Below are 24,713 nucleotides of genomic sequence, written 5' to 3' on the forward strand. Positions count from 1 at the left end.
AGACACGTCGCAGGACAATGACGACATTATATCCAAGTGCCTGTGCGTACAGCTCACATCTGTTCAGGCTGCATTCACATCACATACAATGCTTTTAGCACGTGTTGCCGCACACTGAAACATCATTTTTATTTGTTATGCTTTGCTTTTTTGTTTGCATTTTTATTTTTTTATGTAGCAGAAGCCAACATGTAAAGGGTCCGTTTACGCTTTGCAGATAAAGCAGAGTTCCAGTCGCACTGTGAAAAAATAAAAGTCAGCAGCTGCAAAAACTACAAAAAATACAGACACTCACCTGTCCTACGATCCCACTGTGTCCAGCATGTGTCACCAGCCATTACGAAATGTAATTAGGATTTGGGAGGTATTTCACAAACAAATGGGTTGGGAGTTTGTATCAATGTTAATCCTGCTTGTTGGAAAGAGATTTCTTCCCGCCAAGGAAAGAAAACATTTTGGGTAAATGGATAAGAAAAGGGAATACACAGTTACTGTAAAAGATATAATGAATATTGGAGAAATATGCTCCTTTCAGGAGTTAAAAAATAAGAAGGAGGAGTTTTTTATGTTAGATTAGTGGTGATATTTTCAAGTAAGACACTTTGTTGCAATGCTCCCAAAGTCGCTAAGAACAATGGAGGATTTGAATCCATTTGAACAACTGTTTAGTGCAAGTAAGATACGGAAACATGGTACTTCCCGTATCTATAAAATCCTTACTGCAATAGCAGGATCAACTTCCTCGCCGTACATGGAGAAATGGGAAAGGGAACTCGGAATATCATTTAACGAGCAACAAAAAAAGAAAATATTTAGATTAATGCACAGGGCTATAGACATGAAGGTGGTGGAAATGAACTATACATGTTTAACTAGGTGGTACAATACACCAAGTGTGGCACACATGCAACAAGCAGAGAAATCACCTATATGTTGGAGGGGATGTGGGATTAAGGGCACAATGGCACATTTATGGTGGAAATGTTCTAAAATGCAGGAGTATTGGAAAGAAATAATTCACCAAATACAGGAGATTTTGGGGACTAATATCTTAAAAGATCCAGGCATATGCTTTTCCATAAAACTGAGATTATAGTAGAAAAATATAAAAATTTGATGATATTCCAATTAATAAATGCAGAAAAGGTATTGATATCCAAATTTTGGCAGGAACAGGAGGCACCAAAAATAAAGGATTGAATAAATAGGATAGACTATATTTATAGGATGGAGGAACTCTACCACATTGAAGAAGATAAAATGGAGAGATTTAAAAAAAAGATGAGAAAATGGAAAGAGTTTAAAAGATCAACTAAATATGTTGAATTGGCAGGAATAGAGAATGAAAAGAAGAGAGGACATGTATAAAAAAGCTGGGAAATGAGAGACAGGAGGAAAGGAAGAAGAAGAAAGTCAAAAGAGTTATAAGGAAGGAGGAGGAACTGGGAGATAAAGGGAAAAGAAATGGAAGCCAATAGAGGCAAGGGTGGATAGGGGCGAGGGTAGGGATTGGGGGAAAGGGTTCTGGGGAAATGTGAAAAGGAAAATGTTTTTTTTTCTTTCTGTAGTGATGAGTATTGTGATAACTTCATAAATTAAATTAAAATAATATAACTCTTCTGAGGTTTGCACAGTAACAAATGGATCTTCAGGACTGATATAAACAGTTCAAAGTTTCCCAACTTTTCAGTATAGGTTACCAGCGGAGGGCTCCCTTTAGGAAGGGTAGTATCCCTCCTGCATGTGAGTGGAGAATGTTCCTGCAGTCTGTACTCCTTGTCTCCACAAAGCAAACCGGAGTGTGTAACATGAAGAAGCAGCCTTCTCTAAACTTTCCCTCCTTGCCAGGAAAATGTCCCTGAGCTAAATAATTGTCCCTCACAAGCAGGGAGAGACCCTTATTTAAAAGGGTTACCTCCCCCAAGATGGCCACTGAAGGTCACCAGAGGTTGCATTGTCCAATCAGACAGCTGCTCCTTCTAAGACACCGACTGAGTCCATGGGGGGACAGTTTCCCGTAACACATTCCACTCCATCAGTATAATGGCACATTGCCACCTACTGCATGGAGAAAAACCTGCACCTGTCTACAACCATGGCATGTGCTTTAGCAAGGGGGTCACTAAATGGCAGACTGTTATTTGGACCCAGACTGAGTGACAGTCTGGTCCAGACTGCAGCTTTGTCACTTATTAGCTGGGTGTGTTTTCGTGGGGCTCCTGCCTGGGAGGTGCTGCAGATCCGCACAGAAAGCAGGAGTCTTTTCAAGTTAACTTGCTGGTAATCACCTGATTGATAACATAATAAGCTAGGCAGCTCCCACCCTTCATCCAGATCTGGAGCACCTCCTGCCCCCTGCCCTACTGTGAGGATAAAAGCTCTCGAGAGCGCAGCCTTTGTCTCCGGCGGGAGCAGGGCGCGGGAAGCCTCGTGCCCGTGCTGTGCCTGCCGGTGGGCGCAGCGACAGGTTGGCGGCACCGCGCCGAAGTCCCCAGGCGGGGGGGTCACTGCTCTCCCAGCTATATGGCCAGGAGAGGTGTGAATCCCGCCACAGGGGTCACTTTCCTCCCATCCTGCCTGTCTTCAAAGGCTGCGGCAGGATGTGAGGACCTGACAAGGGGGGTGAGGTGACACCTCTCATCCTGCACAGCCGGTCTTCAAAGGCTGTGGCAGAATGAGAGGACCTGACAAGGGGGGGGAAGGAGGGTGAGGTGACACAGAGGAGACAGCAGGCACAAGGGGGGTGGGGGGGGGGTGGGAAGCACGGCACTCCGTGACATATGATATGAAGAGAAGCGCTGTGGACACTGATGTAAAGAGGGATCTATGATGTGAAGGGGGATGCTGTGGGCACTGATATAAAGAGGGATCTACTGTATGATGTGAAGGGGAGCACTGTGGACACTGATGTAAGGAGGGGTCTATGGTGTAAAGGGGAATGCTGAGGGCACTGATATAAAGAGGGATCTACTGTATGGTGTGAATGAGAGTACTGTGGACACTGATGTTAAGAGGGATCCATGATGTGAAGGGGGGGGGGGGCACTGAAGAAACTGATATAAACAGTGGACTGTGATGTAAAAAAGGGGTTTGATGTGAAGGGTAACCTGAAGACACTGATATACAGGGAGGACTGAGATTTGTTATAGCGCAAACATGAGATTCAGATTTTACTGACTGGACCTCTGTGAATTTTAACTCAAGACCAGGGGCGGACTGACAACTTATGGGGCCCCTGGGCAATAGGGGATCATGGGGCCCCTGTGTCCTTGCCCAAACTCAAAAAAGCCAATGGAAAAGGTACCAGGGGCATCTCATGGGGCCCCCTACTGACCCCGGGCCCCCGGAGTTTCCAAATGGTCAGTCGGCCCCTGCTCAAGACCCCTGCTTTAGCACAAGCTTAATGCTTTTTTTATACTTTTCTTTATCCTTTTTTGATGTTTGCTTTGCACTGCTAGGCCTGTGTTAAGCAATGCAGCCCAGCAGACGTGGTGTGAATGAACTCCCTGTGACTTGAGATTTAATAAAGTGATGCACAGACCGCAGAGGGCAGGAATATGTGAAGCTCAGAGTATTGAATTCCTCCTTTCTTCCCTGAATTGTACTCACTGGACCTTGGCATTGTGTTGCATCTGCTGGTGAGTTACCCAGGTCCCTTAGCCATGACCACCCATGTTTTTTTTTATTTTATATATTACTTATGCTGCAATTGTTAGAGTACATGGACAACAAATGGATAATATAGACAATACCAGAGCAACCAACGGTCATATGGGGGACATTGGGGGTTGTGATGTTGTGCTGTGGCTCTCTAGAAGCTCATTATGGACAAGTCAGGTATGAGGAGGTAGGTGGCCAGGCAGGTCAAGTATGAGGTGAAGTAGGTGGATGGGACAGCCTCACCCTGGCCTCAAGATATATCCACAGCCATCTTATTCAGGCACACTGCTCCATGCCTCAGTTCTCCTCTACTCACCTAGCACTGATGTCACCTTACTGTATATTTACAAACATTTAGACCGTATGCATTTTAGCTGAGGGCAGCCTCTACAATTCGAGGGCTGTCCCCTGAAACGGGGAATGTCTGGTCGCCTTACTTTACAATCCTATTATAATACAAATGCCACTTGAGACAGGTGAAATGCAGGTCAGATAGAAGTCAACCGCAGAGGAAATTAACCCGTCAATTAATTCTGAATGATCCCGGAAACATCCCAAACTGATGCCATCAACACAAGCCTTAAGCATGTCAACACTGGCCCTTAGGGATCTCACAGAGAATCTAGAAGAGCCATTCTCTCCTCTAGAAGTATCAGCGACCAGCATTCAGCACCTCAATACTGGGATTCCAAACCTGAGACTCCCCCTAGTGTACAGATGAGAGATCGACCTCTCCTTGCTCTTATAAAAGGCACACAATTCATAAATTCTAGGTATTATCTGCTAATACTTGTCTAAGCAAAGAAGGGGAATGTATATTTCTGAATGTTCTATCCCCGCCCATTGCTGTGACAGTGTTCCCTTATTTCCAGGTGATCAGGCGCTGTCCTTGCTGTGTAATGCCCAGTGTAGAGGAGGCAGGACCTGTGATGGCCGAGGAGCTGGAGCAACAGTGGCTTGATTACTGAGCCATTTAAGGTGGAGGATCACCATCTGGTATTATCAGTGTGCTCTGGCGGAGCCTGATGTGAGAAGTTGTCCCTCTATGCTGGATTGGTCTAACAGTGATGTCTGGAGTGCTTCCCTTGAGTGTGTGTGCCATTGGAGCCCCCCTTTGTCACTGAGCAGATCCATGATGATTACCAGGGTCAGTTTTGGAGATTATTATTATATGCACATTTAACTTGCGCTTCTGGTTTCTCCACCATAAGAAGTCACGAGCACAGGATTTGCATATTCGACATTCTCACTTCTTAATCGCTGAATGTGTTGCTGCTATTTGGAGCATTGTACCGCTCACCATCTGATCTCATCCAGTCACAGTTTTACTGGACTTTTTGATTCAATAGCACTTTATTATATTTATTATTGTATTTGATATTCTATTCATATTATTCACCACTGGATTCATTTGTAGTGTATTGATTTACTTCATCCATTCACATTTTCACTTGTCACTTTGATTATATTTATATAGTCTCACTAATTTTGCGCAGTCATTTTTGTGCCTTTTGCACCAAGTCACCTTATGGTATAGCGCTGCATATTTGCTTTTATTGTTTATTTGAGGATTAATGGGTCCATCCTTCTATGCTAGCAGCTCATTTTGTGGCTAGTGCGTTCACCTATTTTACCTATTTTTACAGTGTAGCATGACTGAGTAATTGTCATTCAAATTGTGAGAGTACTGAAATCTGAAAATTGGTATGGGCAGGAAGGGGGTAAAAGGGATCAGTATTGAGGTGGTTAATACAAATTATGAAAATATGAAATTGCAAGCATGTGTGAATGTGAAAGTTGTAATATAAATTACTTTAAAAGCTCTCCAGCCAAACATTTGGCAAAAAATTTTTTTTAATTAAAATGAATTAAAGTGAAAAATGGGTAGGTACTGTATGAAAACAGTGTACCAAAGAAAAGCCCTATATAATGTTAAACATTTTTAATTATTTAGGCAGGTTAGGTTAGGTTACAATCCACATTGTCAAGACAACCAGTTTACACTGAGGCTACTAAATTTGATGTGGGCAAATAGATTTAGATGACTTATGGCCATGAAATGGATAATGAACACAACTGCTGTCTAATTAGCAAAGTATTGACTTACAGACACCAGCCTATATCAGCATGTTTTTTTTTACTTCTGCAAAATGCCTTTTCCAATATCTTTTTTGAACAAAAAAAGAAAAAATTCACAGATCCTCAAGTCAACACAAGCAATGTTGATGCGGTGATCTATCCCACTCTGCTGTTGTATTCTGACAGCAGGTACTCCCCTCCACCAGAATACACCGATCAGTACTTGTAGCCATTGGCTGCAAGAGCTGATCAAATGCTGGTTTTCCAGCAGTACTGTTTTACAGAAGCGGTCATTAGACTGGTATCTGTTGAACAGACAGCTGTACATATGGATTGAAATTTGACCAGCTCCTGCTGAACCTGACGATTTTTGGCCCATGTGTACCAGGCTTAACATTCACTCTGTAATGAACAGGAAAGTCACTAAAGTACAACTTTCAGGTAATACAGATTCATTATAGAATGACAGTCCTTAAAACTGTGAACCACATGCGTCTGATTAATGATGTTCCTTCAGATTGCATGGCAAGCTATACTGGAATATATACAAATAAATTAGTGATTGAACCGTCCTCATAAACAGTGCTCAGTTATACTGAATTTGCCCTAAAACAAAGGGTCCCTGCGTGCATGCTCACATCACAGATGGTCACGCCCTTGGGTGTGACCATCTGTGACGTCAGCGTGCACACCGGGACCACGTGGTGCGATCACATGACTGCTGCTGAGTCCGTATCAGTAAGTGTGTGGTGAGACTGTCAGCTGAAGTGGCTCTGAGAACCTTTGGAGTGCTATTCATACAATGTGCTTTTTTATTTAACTCAATGTGAGTTCCATTTTAAGGGGGGCTTTGGTTAATAAATGTGTTAACGCAGTGGTTCTCAACCTTCCTAATGCCGTGACCCTTTAATACAGTTTCTCATGTTGTGGTGACCCCCAACCATAAAATTATTTACCCAGTAATTATAATTCATGAGTGTCGTTTTACCTCCAATACTGCTGCTTTCAACACAGTAGCTGCTTTCAACACAGTAGCTGCTTTTAACAGAGTAGCTGCTTTCAACACAGTAGCTGCTTTCTACACAGTAGCTGCTCTTTACACATCGGAAATATGTGTTTCCGATGGTCTTAGGCGACCCCTGTGAAAGGGTTGTTCGACCCCCAAAGGAGTCGCAACCCACAGGTTGAGAACCACTGTGTTAACGGAATTACACTATCTGGTTGTTTTTACTTTGCCCACATATGGAGTTGGAGTATTAAGAGTAAATCTTGATGAGGAGGTCGGGAGGAGAGTGATCAATACTTTATTGGATGGATGGTGATCTTGTTCTGTGATATTGAGGTTGAATATTCCATTGTCGGTCCTATAACAATCATTCAGCATCAAGGAGGTTGATTTTTCACTGCTGGTTACTCAGCAGCATCTGCTGAGTATTCAATTTGATGTGGTGTTAATCACTACAGGATCACAATGATGGTGTATTGAACAATTTTAAAGGAATATCACATCAATGGAATGAACTGAACTTTATTCACATTTGTACACTTTGGTGGAAGTTTATTTATTTCCTTTCCTTTTTTATGTGATATTGGTGTACATATGACCCTTTGTTTTAGGGCAAATTCAGTATAACTGAGCGCTGTTTATGAGGATGGTTCAATCACTCATTTATTTGTATATTTTTATTATTCAAAATGGCTCCTTTGTTATAGTTTACATGACCATATTAATCTAGTGGTTTATTTTCACCATTATTTAAGCGCAGGGATATAAGTTGTTTTGCAGCTTATATATATTTATTGTAAACTGGAATATAACAATATTGTTTAACACATGTAGCTCTTTGATACCCTTGAATGATTACAGGGGTGTGCGGGGAGGGTCTAGCACCTTCACAGGGCAATCCAGTCTTATTGACATTGGGCCAAATGTGTGGCATACAGTTGTCCTCACTATTTTTATTGTTATACCTCTCTGAATAGCAGGAAGGAATCTGATTTCATGGTGGCCAAAGCTATGTTCTGCCTCACTTTTTTCAAGGCAGCCCCGCATACTCCGACAGTCCATTTTAAAGCTGAAGCAGGGGCGGAGTGACAACTCATGGGGCCCTCGGGCAATAGGGGATCATGGAGCCCCTGTGTCCTTGCCCAAACTCAAAAAAGCCTATGAAAAAGGTACCAGGGGCATCTCATGGATCCCCCTACTGACCCTGGGCCCTCGGGCAGTGCCCGAGTTTCCAAATGGTCAGTCTGCCCCTGAGCTGCAGTCTTCCTTTACAACTTTAGTTACATTACTTACCTGTGATCAGGGGTGGACTGACCATTCAAGCACTCGGTCACTGCCCGAGGGCCCCGGGGTCAGTAGGGGGCCCCATGAGATGCCCCTGGTACCTTTTTATAGGCTTTTTTGGGTGTGCTTTGAGTGTGGGCAAGGACACAGGGGCCCCATGATCCCCTATTGCCCGGGGGCCCCATGAGTTGTCAGTCCGCCCCTGCCTGTGATGAAGTATGTCCTACATATGTCCTATGTGCAGGCTTCTGGAGTCTGCTGAAATCTTCACTACAAAGTTACCCCATCCTCTTCCTGCTGTTGAACTGGGCTAAACTGCACTTTAAGATTATTCAACAGGGACATGCCCTCTCCTACATGATCTGTAAATGGGGGAGAGTCTGCTCAGTTACAGGATTCCCTCCTCATAGATCTTGCTACAAGCAGGGTAATCAATGAAAGAACTTTTCTCAAAGGAGGTGATAGCAGGAGAGGGTGGGCTCCATCAGATCATCTTTAGTGCAGCTGACCCAGGAGGTCTGAAGCTGTTAAGCATTCAGTGCCAGATGTTCAATAGCAGGAAGAGGACGGGGCAGCCCTGCAGTGAATCCAGCAGCCTGCACATAGTGGAACATACTACATTACAGCTAATTAATATAACTAAGACTGTAGAGAATTTGTTATTTTTTTAGCTAAACTTTAACGCTTCTAAAAAGACATAACTGACATATAAAGGCAACTGAAATCAGGGTTTGTGATTATCTTTTTAATTTCACGCAGATACAAAGATCTTACAAATATTGACGTATACTGATCAGATATTGCAATATACATGAAAAAGAATGGAAACGTACACAATTTTATTTTGTGTCTGAATTCCATTTAGGGTGGAACTCCAGGCAAATAGTTAAACACACATTCGAAATATATAAATGCTAATTGTTTTACCTACCAAAGGTTTTTTAAGTCTAATCAGTCAGCTGTGAGATGTGTGTCACACTGCACAGCTAGGCCACGGACAAACTAATTTTCCTTTCAGCTTCTTGAGTCCACTCTCTGCTTACAAGTATGTGAATCACAACTGCGCTGAACAAAATGATAAATTATTTAATAGGTAAAAAATACATTCCCATTTAGGTATTTTAGTTGTGTAATTAGCTGTTCCTCATTAAGTACAAATATGGATGCATTTCCTTTTAGTACAGTCCTGATAATAAACGTAGAATGGCCTATGCAATGGTTTTTTCATAAGTGTATTTTTTGATTTGATCTGAAATCCACTCCTTGTAGGTTGAAACTCTGGTGAAGACCTGAGGCTTTCTATCCACCAGACAGTTTTTGGGCCCAAAGCTTGTGATTCCATGAAGTTCCCAGGCAGTGCTTGCAGTAGATTTACAAATCAGAGCTCCTTCTGCGTCACTCTGAAAAGAAAGTTATCACATAACACATTATGTAAAATTATAAAATGTAACAAAGCATACCTATACCTCCCCACTTACACACACGGCCACTTTTTTTACTTCACAGAACATGAACATTTTTCTGTTGCTGGGTTTAAATAATGTGACCAGCAGGACCTGCAAAAAGAAGAGGTTTTATACTCAGCTGCCCTGTCCTTCCTTCCTCTGATTTTTACTTTGTTCAAGAGCTACGTCCGCCTGACAAATCTTCACATTCTATACTTCCAGGAGTGCTGAATGCTTGCATCCCCTGCCACACACTTTAGTTCCTTCCACTGATCCCTACAATCATTATTCTGTCGTAGGGGCTGTCCGAAGAAACCACAGCATACAGCGGGTGATCAGGTTGTGTGTGTGTGTGTATGATTTTTCATTTTCATGAATTTAGGTTTAGGGTTGCATTCACACCTGTCTGATGTGTTGCTTTTTCTTACTGCTTTTGTAATGGTGGTAAAATATAACAGATGATGTTACACCAAGTAAATAGATACCTAACTTGTCATGCTTTAAAATTGCAAATGCTCGTCGAATGGGGACAAACTTAAAAATTTCCATAGGCAACGCTATAAACATTTTTACAAGTTACCAGTTTAGTTTTGCAAAGGAGGTCTAGAATTATTTTCTCACTATAACGTTCGAAAAAATCTTTTAAAAACTATTTATTTTATTAAAACATTTTAATTTTTATACTGTCCTTTTAATTTCTTTATTAGTATTATTCCTATCACAAGAAATGAAAACATCCCTTGTGATTATTATTATTATACAGGATTTATATAGCGCCAACAGTTTGCTCAGCGCTTTACAATATAATGGGAGACAATACAGCAACAATACAGTTCAATACAAGATGGATAGGAGGGCCCTGCTCCTCGGAGCTTACAATCTAGGAGATAACAATAAAGCATGACAGGTCCTCTTTATGGAGACATCTGGGGTCTATAAGACCCGAGATCTCTCCTCTAACCTTGAAAGTGTCAGATGAAAAAAAAAACCATTGATTTGATGTTTTCCCAAAAGAAAAAAAAAAAGACAGTGTTTACATCTGCCCTAAACTGGAAGTGACGTCATGCCATCGCTTCTGGTCTCCTAGACCCTAGAGATGAACAGAGACATTCCGGTCTTTGATCACCTCTATGGCTAGCTGCACAAACCGCTGGATTGGACCCCGGGCTCCCTGGTGAGATGGGTAAGCCTGAGAAACAGCGGAGAGCAGTTAAATAGCCATTTGGATAACTTTTATCAGAAAGAGAAATGCCAGCAGAAAAAACAATACCAGGGTTATGGCTGACAGCTGCAGCCATGGACCAAGTAAACTGCTTCAAAACCTCAACATACTTGTAAGTATTGTGGTTTTGAAGTTAGGGTTGCCACCTCATCCCTTTAAAACCAAACACATATTATTTACACAGGTCCTGAGGCTAATTTAATTCAGATAAGGCACTAGGTGAGTTTAATTACCACCTTAGTCAGCCAAAGTACCTGTGTAATTATTATGTGTTCGGTTTTGAAGGGATGAGGTGGCAACCCTACTTGAAGTGGTTACTGCAGAAATGGGCTTGATTCCTACAAGAATCCGGAAACAAAATGGCTTTCCTACAATGTTGTGTCCTTAAACTGGATCCACATTTGCAGTCACCTACACGACAGGCTAAGTTCTAAAAGTTAGTCATTAGGTAGCTAAACACAAAGTAATCCATTACAAGGAAGATACACCTGTATTGGTAAATCAGATGTACCAAGTTTAAAATAAAATTACATTAAACTATATAGAAAATGTAATATAAGATGTATGCGTACTTCACACTCCCTGACTTCAGGGCTTAGACCAAGAAAAAATTTTAATATTCCCCTGGGACTTGTATTGCAAAAACCACAGAGGGTCCTTTATTGGTTTGTAAGCCCAATTTTTTGGAGACGTTCAGTCCCTGCATATGGCTTTCTGAGATCCCCCACAAGGATCAGCACAAATGCTATAATACCAGTGATTTTCTGGTGAGTGCACATCCATAAGAGGTGGTGGATTCCCACTTTGGATCATGAGCACCTTTTGAATATCCCACTTGGTATTGCTGCACCTTGTAGTACCACTGATTCCTTCACCAGATGATGAGCACTTATATTTATATCACTTCAGTATTGTTGTGATTTGTAGTACCATGTACAATTTATGTATATCAAACTAGTGTTGGTGAGACTTGTAGTGTCACGGACATTTCATTTACCATTTGTTTTATTAGATTTGGTGAGGTATATGTGTATTTTACCAAATTCATATCACATTGATATTATCTGTTCACTATATTCACTTAAAGCGGAGTTCCACTTACTCTGTAAAAAAATAAAAGTCAGCAGCTACAAAAACTGTAGCTGCTGACTTTTATAAAACAGCCACTTACCTGTCCCACGATCCTGCGTTGCCCCCAATGCAGTCAGTTTCACCGGCTGTCCTGTATTCCAGCTTGCGGCTTCACAGCCGGGTGCCCACTGCGCATGCGCGAGTAGCGCTGTGCTTCCTGAATGGCCCCGTCGTCTTCTGGGACCTGTCATGTGTACCACAAGACTTCGTGGAGGGAGGGTAGGAGGACAACGTCTGATCGCCTAAGCAATCGCAGCGGACGTGGTACCTGTCAAATTCGGGTACCCGTTCCTTCCCCGCTCCCCAAAGGTGCCAATCCTTAATGGGGAGCGAGAAACCAATCTTTAAAGTGGAACGTCCCCTTTTGTGTGGAACTCCGCTTTAAGCACTTTACGATTGAATTGGAAATGTAATATTTAGCGCTGCACTTTTATTCGTATGTACAAAATGTACTTACTCTACAGCTAGACTTAAGCTTCTCAAGTGAGTCAAATCCAGTGCATAACATTGATGTTGTAAGATCGTTCTCCCAAAATCGGGGCTGGCTGCAAATTTCAAAAGGCATGATGGGTATTGGAGTTTGAAACCTTGCCTTGGATGTAGCAGGATCCAGTCCACCTGCAAGCAGACAGTGATTGAAACAAATGCATAATAAACACAATAGAGTTTTGGATTAGTTCTACTAAAAATTAAAGTTCTATCCATCTACTTCGTTTTCATTGCAAAAACGCCATCAGATGTCACCTGAGTTTCATAGAAAAATATCCTGACCATTAAAGTATACATGATAAAAAAACATACAATATATTTCCCATTAGAACCAATGAATGGCCAATCTGAGATTAAATGAGAAAGTGAATTTTACATTAATTAAAATTTCATATTTAAAACCTAACAAATAGCATAATAGATTAACAGTACCCCTTCATATATTTGGGATCTTACATTATAGGGTCAGTCATGCAAGCCGTTATTTGTGTTCCGGGTGGATGCTTTTAGGCTTAATCATGCACCTGATGTCTGGTATCTTTCTGACCCTAGGTTCAAACCTACATGTTTTCTGCAGAATTTGCAGAAATGCAGTACAGTCCATTTAACATGATTTCCTATGGGACAGGTTCACATCTCCGCGTTTTCATCCGGTGCGTTTTTTGGAAAGGATCAGGGACTTTTTTTAATGCAAAATGTTGCGTTTTTGGTTCTATAGACTTCAATAGGAATGCTGCAGAAAAGCATGTATTGTGTTTTTGCTTCATTTTTGCCGTGTTTGTGATGCATTTTGCCTTTAAAATCTGCCTAGCAACAAGAAAAAAAAGAAAGAAAAGCAAAACGCATCCAAAATGCAATTGCAAAAATGCAATGCAGAAACCCCTCAAACGCAACCTGCATAGGTGTGAACCTAAGACTCTGACAGCAATCTGTTTGTATGAGAGTTGCCGTATCTACTATCTGGTCATGGCTATTAAGAGGAAGCTTTTCTTTATTAATATTAGGGTCCATTAGCTAAGCTAGGAAAATTATTTCCTTAATCGCTGTTATTTTCAGATATGAGAGACAAAAATAAAAGTTGCATGGTTGAAAATAACCATGATGGCAAATAACATAAGTGTAATAGCTTAGGAGGGGCGGAATGGGACACCGAATAGGATGTGTGGTCGATAGAGTTACACATAAGAGACATAAGGCACCAATGGACAAAAATGTCATGGTAAATATCCCCAGCAGGGACACATACAACATGCTGTAGTCTGGTGGATGAGAGTTGCAGCTTTTACATTATAACACCATGTGGAACATTTTACATTGCATGAGATGAGCTGAAGCTGTGGCTGATGCAGGAGGAAGAATTTGGGAAAAGATTGACAACCAAGCACATTTTGACCTGAAACTGCAGTAAGGTCTGCTGAGTTTGGAACACGTGTTCTCTTTGTAACATTAACATGGTGATGTGAAGAAAAGGGACATAAAGGCTCGGTTCACATAAATGCGATTTTCATGTGATTTACAGTGCGACATTGATCCAGCTTCAGTCACACAGGAGTAACAACAGCATTAGATTAGAAGCATTCCTATGAGACTTTGATAAAATCAGTGGTTGTTTTTAAACCCTCACCTCTCCTCCCAGGTCATCCTTGCTGCCTAAAAACTCTCCTCCCAAGCAAATTCCATTCACACCTAAGCATAGCAGAAATGCGTGTTCCTGCTCAAATCTTTTTTGCGTGTAAATGTGCGTCATGCATAGGGCAGCCCATTCACTTGCGTATGCATGATGTTTATGTGTGAGAAAAGGAAAGCACGTTTTTGCCTCACTCAGGTATCAATGGAATGTGCTTGAGAATAAAGTTTTTATGCAACAAGGATGACCTGAGAGGAGAGGTAAGGGTTAAAAAAACATTGGTCTTATAAAATTTGCATAGGGATGCTTCTTATCTATTGCTGATTTGACTTCTGTGAGTTAGCGTTTCCAAAATCGCACCATGCTGCGTCACATTGATTAGAACATGCACCTTCGAAAACAATGTGATTCCCTTGGCATGCGACTCAAGTCGCATCAGAAGTCGAACTAGTCTGATCCAAGGTTAAGAGAATGGTTTATTTTTTTTAGTATAGATACAATTACTTTTGATACATAAGTTATTACATGCTTTAAAGTTTGTACATTTTTTATTTTGTTTGTGGGGATTTATAGGCACTTTTAAATCAGTATTGCATTTTATTTAGATACTTTCACATTTCAAGTTCCAAACTTCCACCATATCATAGTTTGACAGCTGTTTTGTATTTACTGTAAATTGGAAAGAATTAAAGTCCATCAAAACATCTTCTGAACTAAACTGCTTTTGTTTCTAAATTATAAACTACCTAACTCTTCCGATCTTCAGCAACTTTATATGGGTGTCTACATTCCCTTAGTGTGCACAACAACCTCCCAAAAATCTTGTTTTCTGCTTGTGTAATTGGCTCACTGATTGTTCCAGAATTTCAGACATTCCCGACACTGGGATGAGGAGGTCTACAGACACAATAAGGAATATACATATATATATATATATATATATATATATATATATATAATACAGGGACTGTGCACATTTATTACAGGCAGACACTCCTCACATCTGTTTGAAAAAGTTAATAGAATTGCTCAGAAACTACAGAACATAAACAGGCAAGAATCCACAAAGTGTATAGATGGCATATAAAGATTTATTTTTTTTTTGTCAGAAGTTTAATTTTTTCTGTCTATATCTGAGCAAAACAACCATACCTGTAGCAGCCCACCCTGCCCAGTAGCAGAGCTCTCCTGGTGATGGGTGTTCTTCTGGATCAGGCAGACAAACTGGTTGCATGCTTGTCACCTCCTTTGATAGATGTAGTAAAGCTATGTCAAAGGAATGGTCATTGCTCTGTGGATAGTTCTCATGTCTGATAAGAGCATCAATTCCAATGCATGTCTCTGCTAAGTCAAGTCCAAAGCAAACCTTCCATGATTCAAGCTTCTGGTCTCTGCATGGAAATGACAATTGTTGAAATGATACAATTGTTTAAAAGAGAATATTAATGTGTATCTTCAGGATCAGAACAAAACTCATATATTCAAACTTAAGTGTCCTTAGTCCCCCTCCATGTAATAACACAACTCATCTGAGGGGCTTCTACTTTACTTTTAAAATGGACCAGTAGAAATAAAAAAAACTTTACCTGAAAGACTTCATTGCAACGTGCATTAATGTATATGGAAGGGCAAACATAAAATGAGAGTTTAGATGTATTTGTAGGCCAAGGGAGGCCTATTGATGAACAACAAATATCAATATCTATAGAAAGAAGAGGAAATATACTTGCCTTTCCAGTGGCCCATCTCTTGGCATGCCACTGTGATCCACTCCCAGTCAGTTTACTTTGACCCACCTAACTCCACCTTTTAATTGTTTTTTCTTTTCATTGTAATGCTTAGAAGGTATAAAAAAAAGTAGCTCTTGCTCTCGAATGCTCACCCTTAATCCTGAGCAGTCCCCTGCAGTATAGCGGCATTGTGAAATGATCAATCCCTCAGCATTAAACCCTTCTGGTGTGAAAATGCTGGAAAGTGCATATTATAATGGCGTAGTGGTCCTAGTAATGAGATAACTCCCTATGTTTAGCCTGTGTAGCATACTGACAAAATGAGTCTTTAGAGACAGGGCCACACCTGCAGCTATAGCCACGGTTCTGGACCTGGAGCATGGCTAAGTTTTACCAGTACACTTAGGTCTAGAAAGCGCCACAATGTAGAGCCCTGTGGCAAAAGGGGCTTTAAGGTGGAGGGGTTTAGGGTCACAAAAAAATTAGAGTTAGACATTAAAAGTGAAATTGTATGACATTAGTAGATATGAAGTCTGCTTTGTGATGGAAAACATAGTTCTCTAATTAATTATTATATTTATACTCATTGTATTCAGAAAAAAATGCTGAAAAGCTAAAATGGACGTCCTTTATAAAGGTGAAAAAAAAATCCCATGAGTTTCCCACAACTGCCTATCAAGTTCAAACCCTCTGTTATATATAGTATACTATGTATTTGTATAAAGGGTATAAATAACGCAGGGGTAAGTTGCCAAGGTAATCATGGAGACCCCAATGACAACATTTTAGGGACAAATATTTTGACACACAGAATGATTTATTGGTTATGGGATTTGTTAAAATCTTACTGAGCTTGGCTGTGGAGAAACAGAATCCAGATTAAATTTATAACCCAACAGCTAATATCAACTAAAATATAAGAATTATTCACAATGAGCATTTGGCATGATCATTTCACAGATTATAATCCAGACGATAATGTACCGGTATACTTACAGATCCATACAATGAGCAGGTAATAGAACCCACTGTGAGTTTATTAGTGATCCTCCACACCTATGCTTGAATGGCACGAATGGTTGGGTTTGACTCTGAAACCAAAAAAACAAAACAATTAGGAAAAAGGCAAAAGTAACAACCAGTATCAGCATTAACTTTCCCTCCAGTAATATAATCTCTGGTAACACTCTCCTGCTGGTAACATATTAATGTTTTCCTATGATACTAGGGGATAAAACCTTTTTTAGGTACATTAGCGATAGAAGGAAAAAATACAATGGGATCACTAAAATGAAAACTGGGCACAACACTTATGTTGAGGGAGACCTGGATGTAGCAAACCACTTAAACAATTACTTTTGTCTTCTCAGAAATAAATTGTACTAACAATAACAAGTTGGGGGATCATATTGGTTCTAGTAATGATGGTTAATTTTTAGGATATCTGGAGACAGAGGTTGCTGAGGAACTGGCTCTGTTAAAGCTTATTAATGCAATGGGCCCTGATGGTATTCATACCAGAGTTCTAAGAGAACTTTGAGGTATAGTTGTTAAATCATTATTGGATCTTTTTAAATAATCTCTTCTAACAGGAGAAGTTTCCCATGACTGGTAGACAGCTAATATCATACCTATCCACAAAAAGGGTAGCAAGGTAGAAGCTGGCAATTATAGGCCAGTGAGTTTAACATCGGTTGCAGTCGAGTTAATGGAATTACTCCTGAAAAGAAGGATCGCTCATCTCTTAAAAACACACAGCTTGCTGGACCCAAAGCAGCATGGCTTTACTGAGGGCAGATCATGCCAGACTAATATGATTGCATTTTTTGACTATATTACCAATGTTTTGGACCAGAGTGGTACCCTGGACAAGCATATCTTGATTTCTGCAAGGCATTTGATACAGCTCCAGATAATGATCTAATACAAACGTTGTACAAGCTAGGAATTAGCCCTTGGGTGGTTCAGTGGATATGCAGCTGGCTAAAGGATAGATACCAACGTGTGGTTGTAAATGGGGTTCACTCGGAGCAGAGACTGGTCACTAGTGGTGTACTCCAGGGCTCTGTACTAGGTCCTGTTCTATTTAATCTATATATAAGTAAAAACTAAAGGTTTGTTGGGTAAGGTATGTTTTTTCACTGATGATACAAAGGTGTGCAATAGGATTGATATCCCTGAAGGTGTCTGTAACATGGAACATGATTTGGCATTGCTGGAAAATTGGTCAGTGGAAAATGCAGTTTAATGTTTCAAAATGTAAAATAATGCAACTAGGGAAAAAGAATCCCTTGAGAAAGTAGAACATTGGGGGTACAGTGTTGGCCAGCACTACAGAGGAAAAGGACTTGGGGGTACTTGTTTGAGATGATTGCAATATGAGCAAACAGTGTGGCCAGGCAATGGGGAAAGCAAATAGACTTCTAGGATGCATCACTATAGGGGTTACCAGCAGGAGGAAGGAGGTCCTGATTTCCTTATAGATCTTTAGTTAGACCTCAATTTGAATACTGTGTCCAGTTCTGGAGACCTCACTTACAAAAAGATATTGATAAGATAGAACGAGTCCAGAGATAAGTATCAAAACTGGTGAAAGGTCTGGGGGATAAAACTTATCAAGAGCAGCTTCAGAAACTTAACATGTAAAGTCTGGAGGAAAGAAGGGAAAGAGGAAACATGACTGAAATCTTTAAGTCCCTGTGGTAACTTATTCACACTGATACTATGGTCCCTCTGGCAACATAGCCTCACTGGTAAAGTAGTCCCTTAGGTAACATAGCGTCCTTAGTAATGTGGTCCCTGTGGTAACTTATTCACACTGGTACTATGGTTCCTCGGGCAACATAGCCGCACTGGTAAAGTAGTCCCTTAGGTTACATAGCTTTCTTAGTAATGTGGTCCCTGTGGTAACTTATTTACACTGGTACTATGGTCCCTCGGGCAACATAACCTCACTGGTAAAGTAGTCCCTTAGGTAACATAGCCTCCTTAGTAATGTGGTCGCTGTGGTAACTTATTCACACTGGTACTATGGTCCCTCGGGCAACATAGCCTCAGTGGTAAAGTAGTCCCTTAGGTAACATAACCTCCTTAGTAATGTGGTCCCTGTGGTAACTTATTCACACTGGTACTATGGTCCCTCAGGCAACATAGCCTTACTGGTAAAGTAGTCAATCTGGTAACATAACCTCCTTAGCAATGTGGTCCCTTATGCTATCCTAACCTCACTAGTAAGGTGCTGCTCCTGGTATCATAGCCTCACTAGTAATATGGTTCATCTGGTATCATAACCTTACTGGTAATAGGGTCCCTCTTGTATCTTATCCTCACTGGTAATGGGGTCCCTCTGGTATGATAGCCACACTAGTAATGGGGTCCTTCTGATATCATAGCCTCTTTAGTAATTTGGTGCCTCTGGTTACAAAGACTCAGTGGTAGTGTTGTTCCCTTGGTAAAAAAATTCTGTTGCTGATACCATAACTATACACTTTAGTAACCTTACTCATGTTGCTGTGTTACTGTACCATTAATATGAAATGGCACACCAACATACCTTCAGAATGCACCTGCTTGCAGTGTACTGTAACACATGGTAATGCACTACCATGTGTTGTGGTATGCTGCTTTAGAAAAATTGGTGCTTGTCTATTTTTTGCATGTCCTATTGTGTTGACAACCAATTCAATGAATGGGCCACCAACAAACTTTAATGCACAATATAAGTTATATTAACACATTGCACAACAATGTGAAGGTGCAAATGGGCGTAATTGCCTTGCTGAAAATGCATGTTAAATACTTCTACTTAGTATGTCTTTACCTGCTAGCACACAGTACATGACCAGCTTGTCCTTATTTAAAGTTTTAAGTGCATAACAGCAGAATGATTTAACATTAATACAAGCTAATCATTACACATTGCACTGCATAGTAGTTTTAAACCCAAAGCAAACATTTATTATATTGTAGCTTATCAATTCTTAGAAGTTATGGATGCCTTCATTTTCTTTTTTCAGTTTTCTTCTATTTTCATCCGTGATCTAGCCAGTAAGTCTGTTTTTCAAAATAAAGAGCTCTACAGCAGAATGTACCATTTACAGAGATTATCAGCTTTTATTTCTATATGTGAAACCTTTATTCTCAAAGGAAAAAAACTGTTTGCTGCAACTGATTATAAAGTATTAGCTGGAGTTTTGCTTTCATTTGTTATTGTATTTAAATCTGCTAATACTTCTAACACTCTTCTCCCCCAGACTGACAGTGTTGCTGTCCAAAGGTACCCTTGGTCTGTGCTCCTTCATCCACAGTGGGGTACTCTAATAGAAGAGGTGTGTTACTGGCCAGATCACTAGGTGAAAACAGAGGGAAAAAAAGCATAAGAAAAGATAACTGATGCAGCCACCACATCTAATGACAGGCTGAAAAATATAACATTTTTGGTTTTGGGTTTAATACTGCTTTCTGAATACATGCCTTTTAAAATATATGTAAAGCGCTATGTAAATTAACGGAGCTATAGAAGTACCTGAAATAAATAAATAAATAAAGAAAACTGATGCAGCCACCACATCTAATGACAGGCTGAAAAATATAACATTTTTGGTTTTGGGTTTAATACTGCTTTCTGAATACATGCCTTTTAAAATATATGTAAAGCGCTACTTAAATTAACGGAGCTATAGAAGTACCTGAAATAAATAAATAAATAAATAACAAATGACTCTTATTTCTTGCAGTAACACCACATCACCAGAAGATGGAGACAGAGCTCACCTGAACAGATACTTGCCACATTGCAGAAAAGTGTTGCAAAGATGCTATAGCCACGGATGGTTTGGGTTGTGCATCACAATTGCTTAGCCAGTCTAGTAAATAAAGTTTATATACAGAAAATAGCAGTATTAGTTCACATCAAGCAATATATATTACACCCATGCTTCTTTTTCTGTTGAGTTATAGTGATGTGTTACAAGCTATTGATGTGCAGCGTTTCTCAAAGTAGAATTCTATTTTACCATGTGAAAATTGATTGTGTAGAAATTGAACTAATCTGGGCATTGCAGGCTATAGTAGGCTCCAATTACACAGCTGACACTTAGATAAGTACCCCTATATTAAAAAACACACCAGTTATTTTTAGCTGAATCCATGTGTTAAACTGAAACTGATGCAGTTCACATGCACAGTTAAAAAGAACTAATAAAATAAAATGTGTTACGCAGCATTTAATTATAGGTATGATCCTAGTATATATCTATGTATGCACAGGAAGTGTGGATGTTAGAATTGTTAGCTCCTTGAAGGCCGGGACTGATGTACAAGGGGCGTTCAAGTCGTATTGGGACCTTTGAGGTTCTACAATAAAAGAACAAATTTCAAGTGGAAACTGCATTTATTTTTTGATCTACTCCCCTGCTACATTTATACACGTATCCCAGCGTTTAACTAATGCCAGGAAAGCTTCGGCATAGAAAGATTTGTCAGTACACCTGAACCATCCTAGGACAGCCTGCTTCACTTCGTCAACAGTGCTGAAATGCTGACATCTGAGGAACTCTTTTTGGTGTCCAAACAGGTGGAAATCACTGAGAGTGAAGTCCGGGCTGATGTGGCAATACCTTCCAACCAGGCTGCTGTAATGTGCACGTAGTGCGTTGAGCAGTATGAGCTAGTGCGTTGTCCTGGAGAAACAGGACACCCTTAGTGATGAAACCAGGCTGTTTTTTCTGCAGACACGTATGCACATCACTCAGAACACAGCCATAATAGTCACTGTTGATAGTGGCACCACAGTGTAGAATCCTGGGAACCACCATGGCTGGGATCGTCACTGATGGACATACGGTTATCGTTAAGACAAATGTCTCACTGCAGCTGAGCATCTCATCACCGTACTGTGCTTGAAGTCTTCTGTAGACATCTACAGGTTTTATGCCTTCATTCATAAGAAACTTCATCACCACACGCTGTTCCATGCACACTCTAACACTGTTGTCTGCCATCTTGATTACCGGTCTCTGGACTGGCCCATGACATGTGTGCCGCCTATCAGTAATAGAAGTGTACAATCCCAACGCACACGTTCCTGTGTTAAAAATGGCTGTGTGTATAAGTGGGTGCTGCAGCAACCGTCGGCTGGGACCGACCAGAATCAGCAAGGGAAAATGTCACCAGCACACTGAGGATCACCAATATGGGTCCAAACGTTTTAATGAACAATCACATAGTTATAGCAAGGCAACGTTTCAGAGGATCACAGGACCCCTTCAGGCATGTGAAGGGGTCCTGCGAGACTTCGAAATGTTACCTTGCTGTAACTTTGTGATCGTTCATTAAAACGTTTGGACCCATATTGGTGATCCTTGGTGTGCTGATGACATTCTCCCTTGCCTATCAGTAATAGGACACACTTTCCACTTACTACTGCAAATAGAACCGCCATGCTAGCATCCCTTTTTATACCTGTAAAAGTAAGGGCTCATTCACACCATGTTGCACAGACCTCAGTTTTTCTGCACATGTTCTGCAAGGGCACAACAAAATCAATTGTTCTCTATGTACCCTGTTCACACCACAACATTAGTATCACATGCAGATTTTTTTCTGCACCGAAACTTGCAACATGTATAAAACCCATTGAAGCACACATGAAAACTCATGTAAACTGATGTCTCTGCAAGTGAAATCTGCACGTATGGTGTGAACGAGGCCTAAAAGTCCCAGTTTGACTTGGACGCCCCTCGTATAATACATAAAGTGATGCATAAATTGACAGCGCTGTATACCAGTAAATTAATAGGTAGATCTGTGAAGGTTCTTATTCATTCAATAAGCTCAATAGGTTAAGGAAGCCAGTAAGATTTGAAAATAACTGTCACATGGCTGAAAATTAACATCCTTATCCCTGGGTATGAATGGATGAAGGATGAAATCGTAAGTAACGAAACACGTCAGGACGTAGCGTCGGACGTAAACCAGAAGTTGCGGAGCGGCCATTTTGGAGAAGGTTTTTGCACACCATGTTTGTTTTATGAATGAATACATGCTGTTTATAAGCGCAATTTTAGCTAAATACAGTTGTGCTCAAAAGTTTGCATACCCTGGCAGAAATTGTGAAATTTTGCCATTGATATTGAAAATATGACTGATCATGATAAAAATGCTCTTTTATTGAAGGATGATGATCATATGAAGCCATTTATGATCAAATAGTTGTTTGGCTCCTTTTTAAATCATAATGATAACAAAAATCACCCAAATGGCCGTGATCAAAAGTTTACATACCCTGGAATGTTTGGCCTTGGTACAGACACACAAGGTGACACACACAAGTTAAAATGCCAATTATATGTTAATGTCCCACATCTGTGGCTTTTTAAATTGCAATTAGTGTCAGTGTATAAATAGTCAATGAGTTTGTTAGCTCTTAGGTGGCAGCAATGACTAGGCTAGATACTGAGCCATGGGGATCAGAAAAGAACTGTCAAAGGTCCTGCATAACAAGCTAATGGAACTTTATAAAGATGCCAAGGGCCATCTACACAGAAAGTGGCTGGCCCAACTTCAATTTTGCTTTTTTTTTTCTTTTTTTGCAATCAGTTTTCCATCATATGCAGGACTATTTTCTTTTGATGGTTACACACTTTTAGAAGCCTGCCTCCTCCATCTTCCTGTGAGGCTTCTTATAATAGTAATGAGCCAGTAGCGACGTAAAGGAGGTTGGAGAGGGTAGGTCACCCTTTAACATAACCAAGAAGCATTGAAGTTTGAAGGTTAGGTTCATGCAGTGGTGTACATTAACCATTAGCTGCCCGGCCAATGGCCGTTTGGCGGCTTCAGAAGTGTCTCTCCGTTCCAGGTACACGCCATTTGGCATGCTCCCGCACATGCGCCGTTTGCGCTAATGCAGAGCGGTGCAGCAGTGCGATCTGTCACCGGCCGTGCACCTCGGACACGGCTGATGACAGATCCGAGTACCGGCTTCCGTTGCTGGTACCATGTGACCTGCTGTGACCAATCACAGCAGGTCACATGACAGTTGTATACAATGGATGGCTTCATTCATGATGCCATCCATTGTATACTAGTGCCTAGCTGTGAATGGTCACAGCTAATCACATGCACATGTCATGTGATTAGCTGTGACCAAATTACAGCTAAGCACAAAAAAAAAAGAAAAAAAAAAGCTGAATGAATCGATTTCATTCAGGTAAATGCTTGCTTATAGCAAAGTAATTCTTTGCTATAAGCAAATTGTGTATAAAAAAAAAAAAATACTGATCACTTTCCCAAAGTAGTACAATGTTACTATGGTAACATTGTACTACTTTGGTCATAGTAAAATATGAAAATAAAAATCTTAAAAAAAAAAAAAATGTAATAAAAAATTAAATATAATAAAAAAAATATATATATATATATTTTTTTTTCATACTGTCACCAGTCAGTGTCCCTGTTCACCGCCATGCCAGTTATATGATGACGCTGTACTGCACTGGTGACAGTATGTAAAAAAAAAAATAGTGAAAATAATTTTTTTAATTTTTTCATTTTCCAAAAAATTATGACAAAAAAATACAACTTCAAAAAACTCGCCATGCCTCTTATGAAGTACGTCGGACTGTCTACTCTGCAAAAAGGGGTCATTTGGGGGATATCTGTACTATTCTGACATTCTTGAACCTCAAGAAATTAGATTGGCTGTCAGTACTTCAGGATTGATCAATTTTCAGATCTATACCATAGTTTGTGAACTCTATAACTTTCCTACAAACTAAATAATACATCCTAATTTGGGTTATTTTCACCAAAGACATGTAGTAGAATACATCTCGGCCTAAATTTATGAAGAACAATTATTTATTTGTAAACTTTTATAACATTAACAAAGAAAAATGTGGGTTTTTTTCAAAATTTTTGGTCTTTTTTTGTTAATTTAGCAAAAAATAAAAACCCCAGCGGTGATTAAATACCACCAAAAGAAAGCTCTAGTTGTGTAAAGAAAATGGTAAAATTTTAGTTTGGGTATAGTGTTGTATGA

The 24,713-nt window shown here is 40.2% G+C and overlaps 1 protein-coding gene across 1 annotated transcript in view; it reads right to left on the reverse strand.

The window, feature by feature from the left end:
• Positions 1-8,759: 8,759 nt before the first annotated feature.
• The window catches only part of LOC149470451 (ovochymase-2-like), a 120,914-nt gene continuing 104,960 nt past the window's right edge, over positions 8,760-24,713 (reverse strand). The window contains exons 21-25 of the mRNA XM_089663746.1: positions 20,447-20,538; positions 16,670-16,764; positions 15,096-15,334; positions 12,285-12,445; positions 8,760-9,429 (exon numbers count right to left, since the gene is read on the reverse strand). Of these exons, the coding sequence (XP_089519872.1) occupies positions 9,238-9,429; positions 12,285-12,445; positions 15,096-15,334; positions 16,670-16,764; positions 20,447-20,538 (779 nt within the window). The 3' untranslated portion in view covers positions 8,760-9,237. The remainder of the gene's footprint in view (positions 9,430-12,284; positions 12,446-15,095; positions 15,335-16,669; positions 16,765-20,446; positions 20,539-24,713) is intronic.

This window comes from Staurois parvus, unplaced genomic scaffold (assembly GCF_062004578.1).
Source record: "Staurois parvus isolate SC_StPar_1 unplaced genomic scaffold, SC_StPar_1.0 ptg000044l, whole genome shotgun sequence".
Lineage (NCBI taxonomy): Eukaryota > Metazoa > Chordata > Amphibia > Anura > Ranidae > Staurois > Staurois parvus.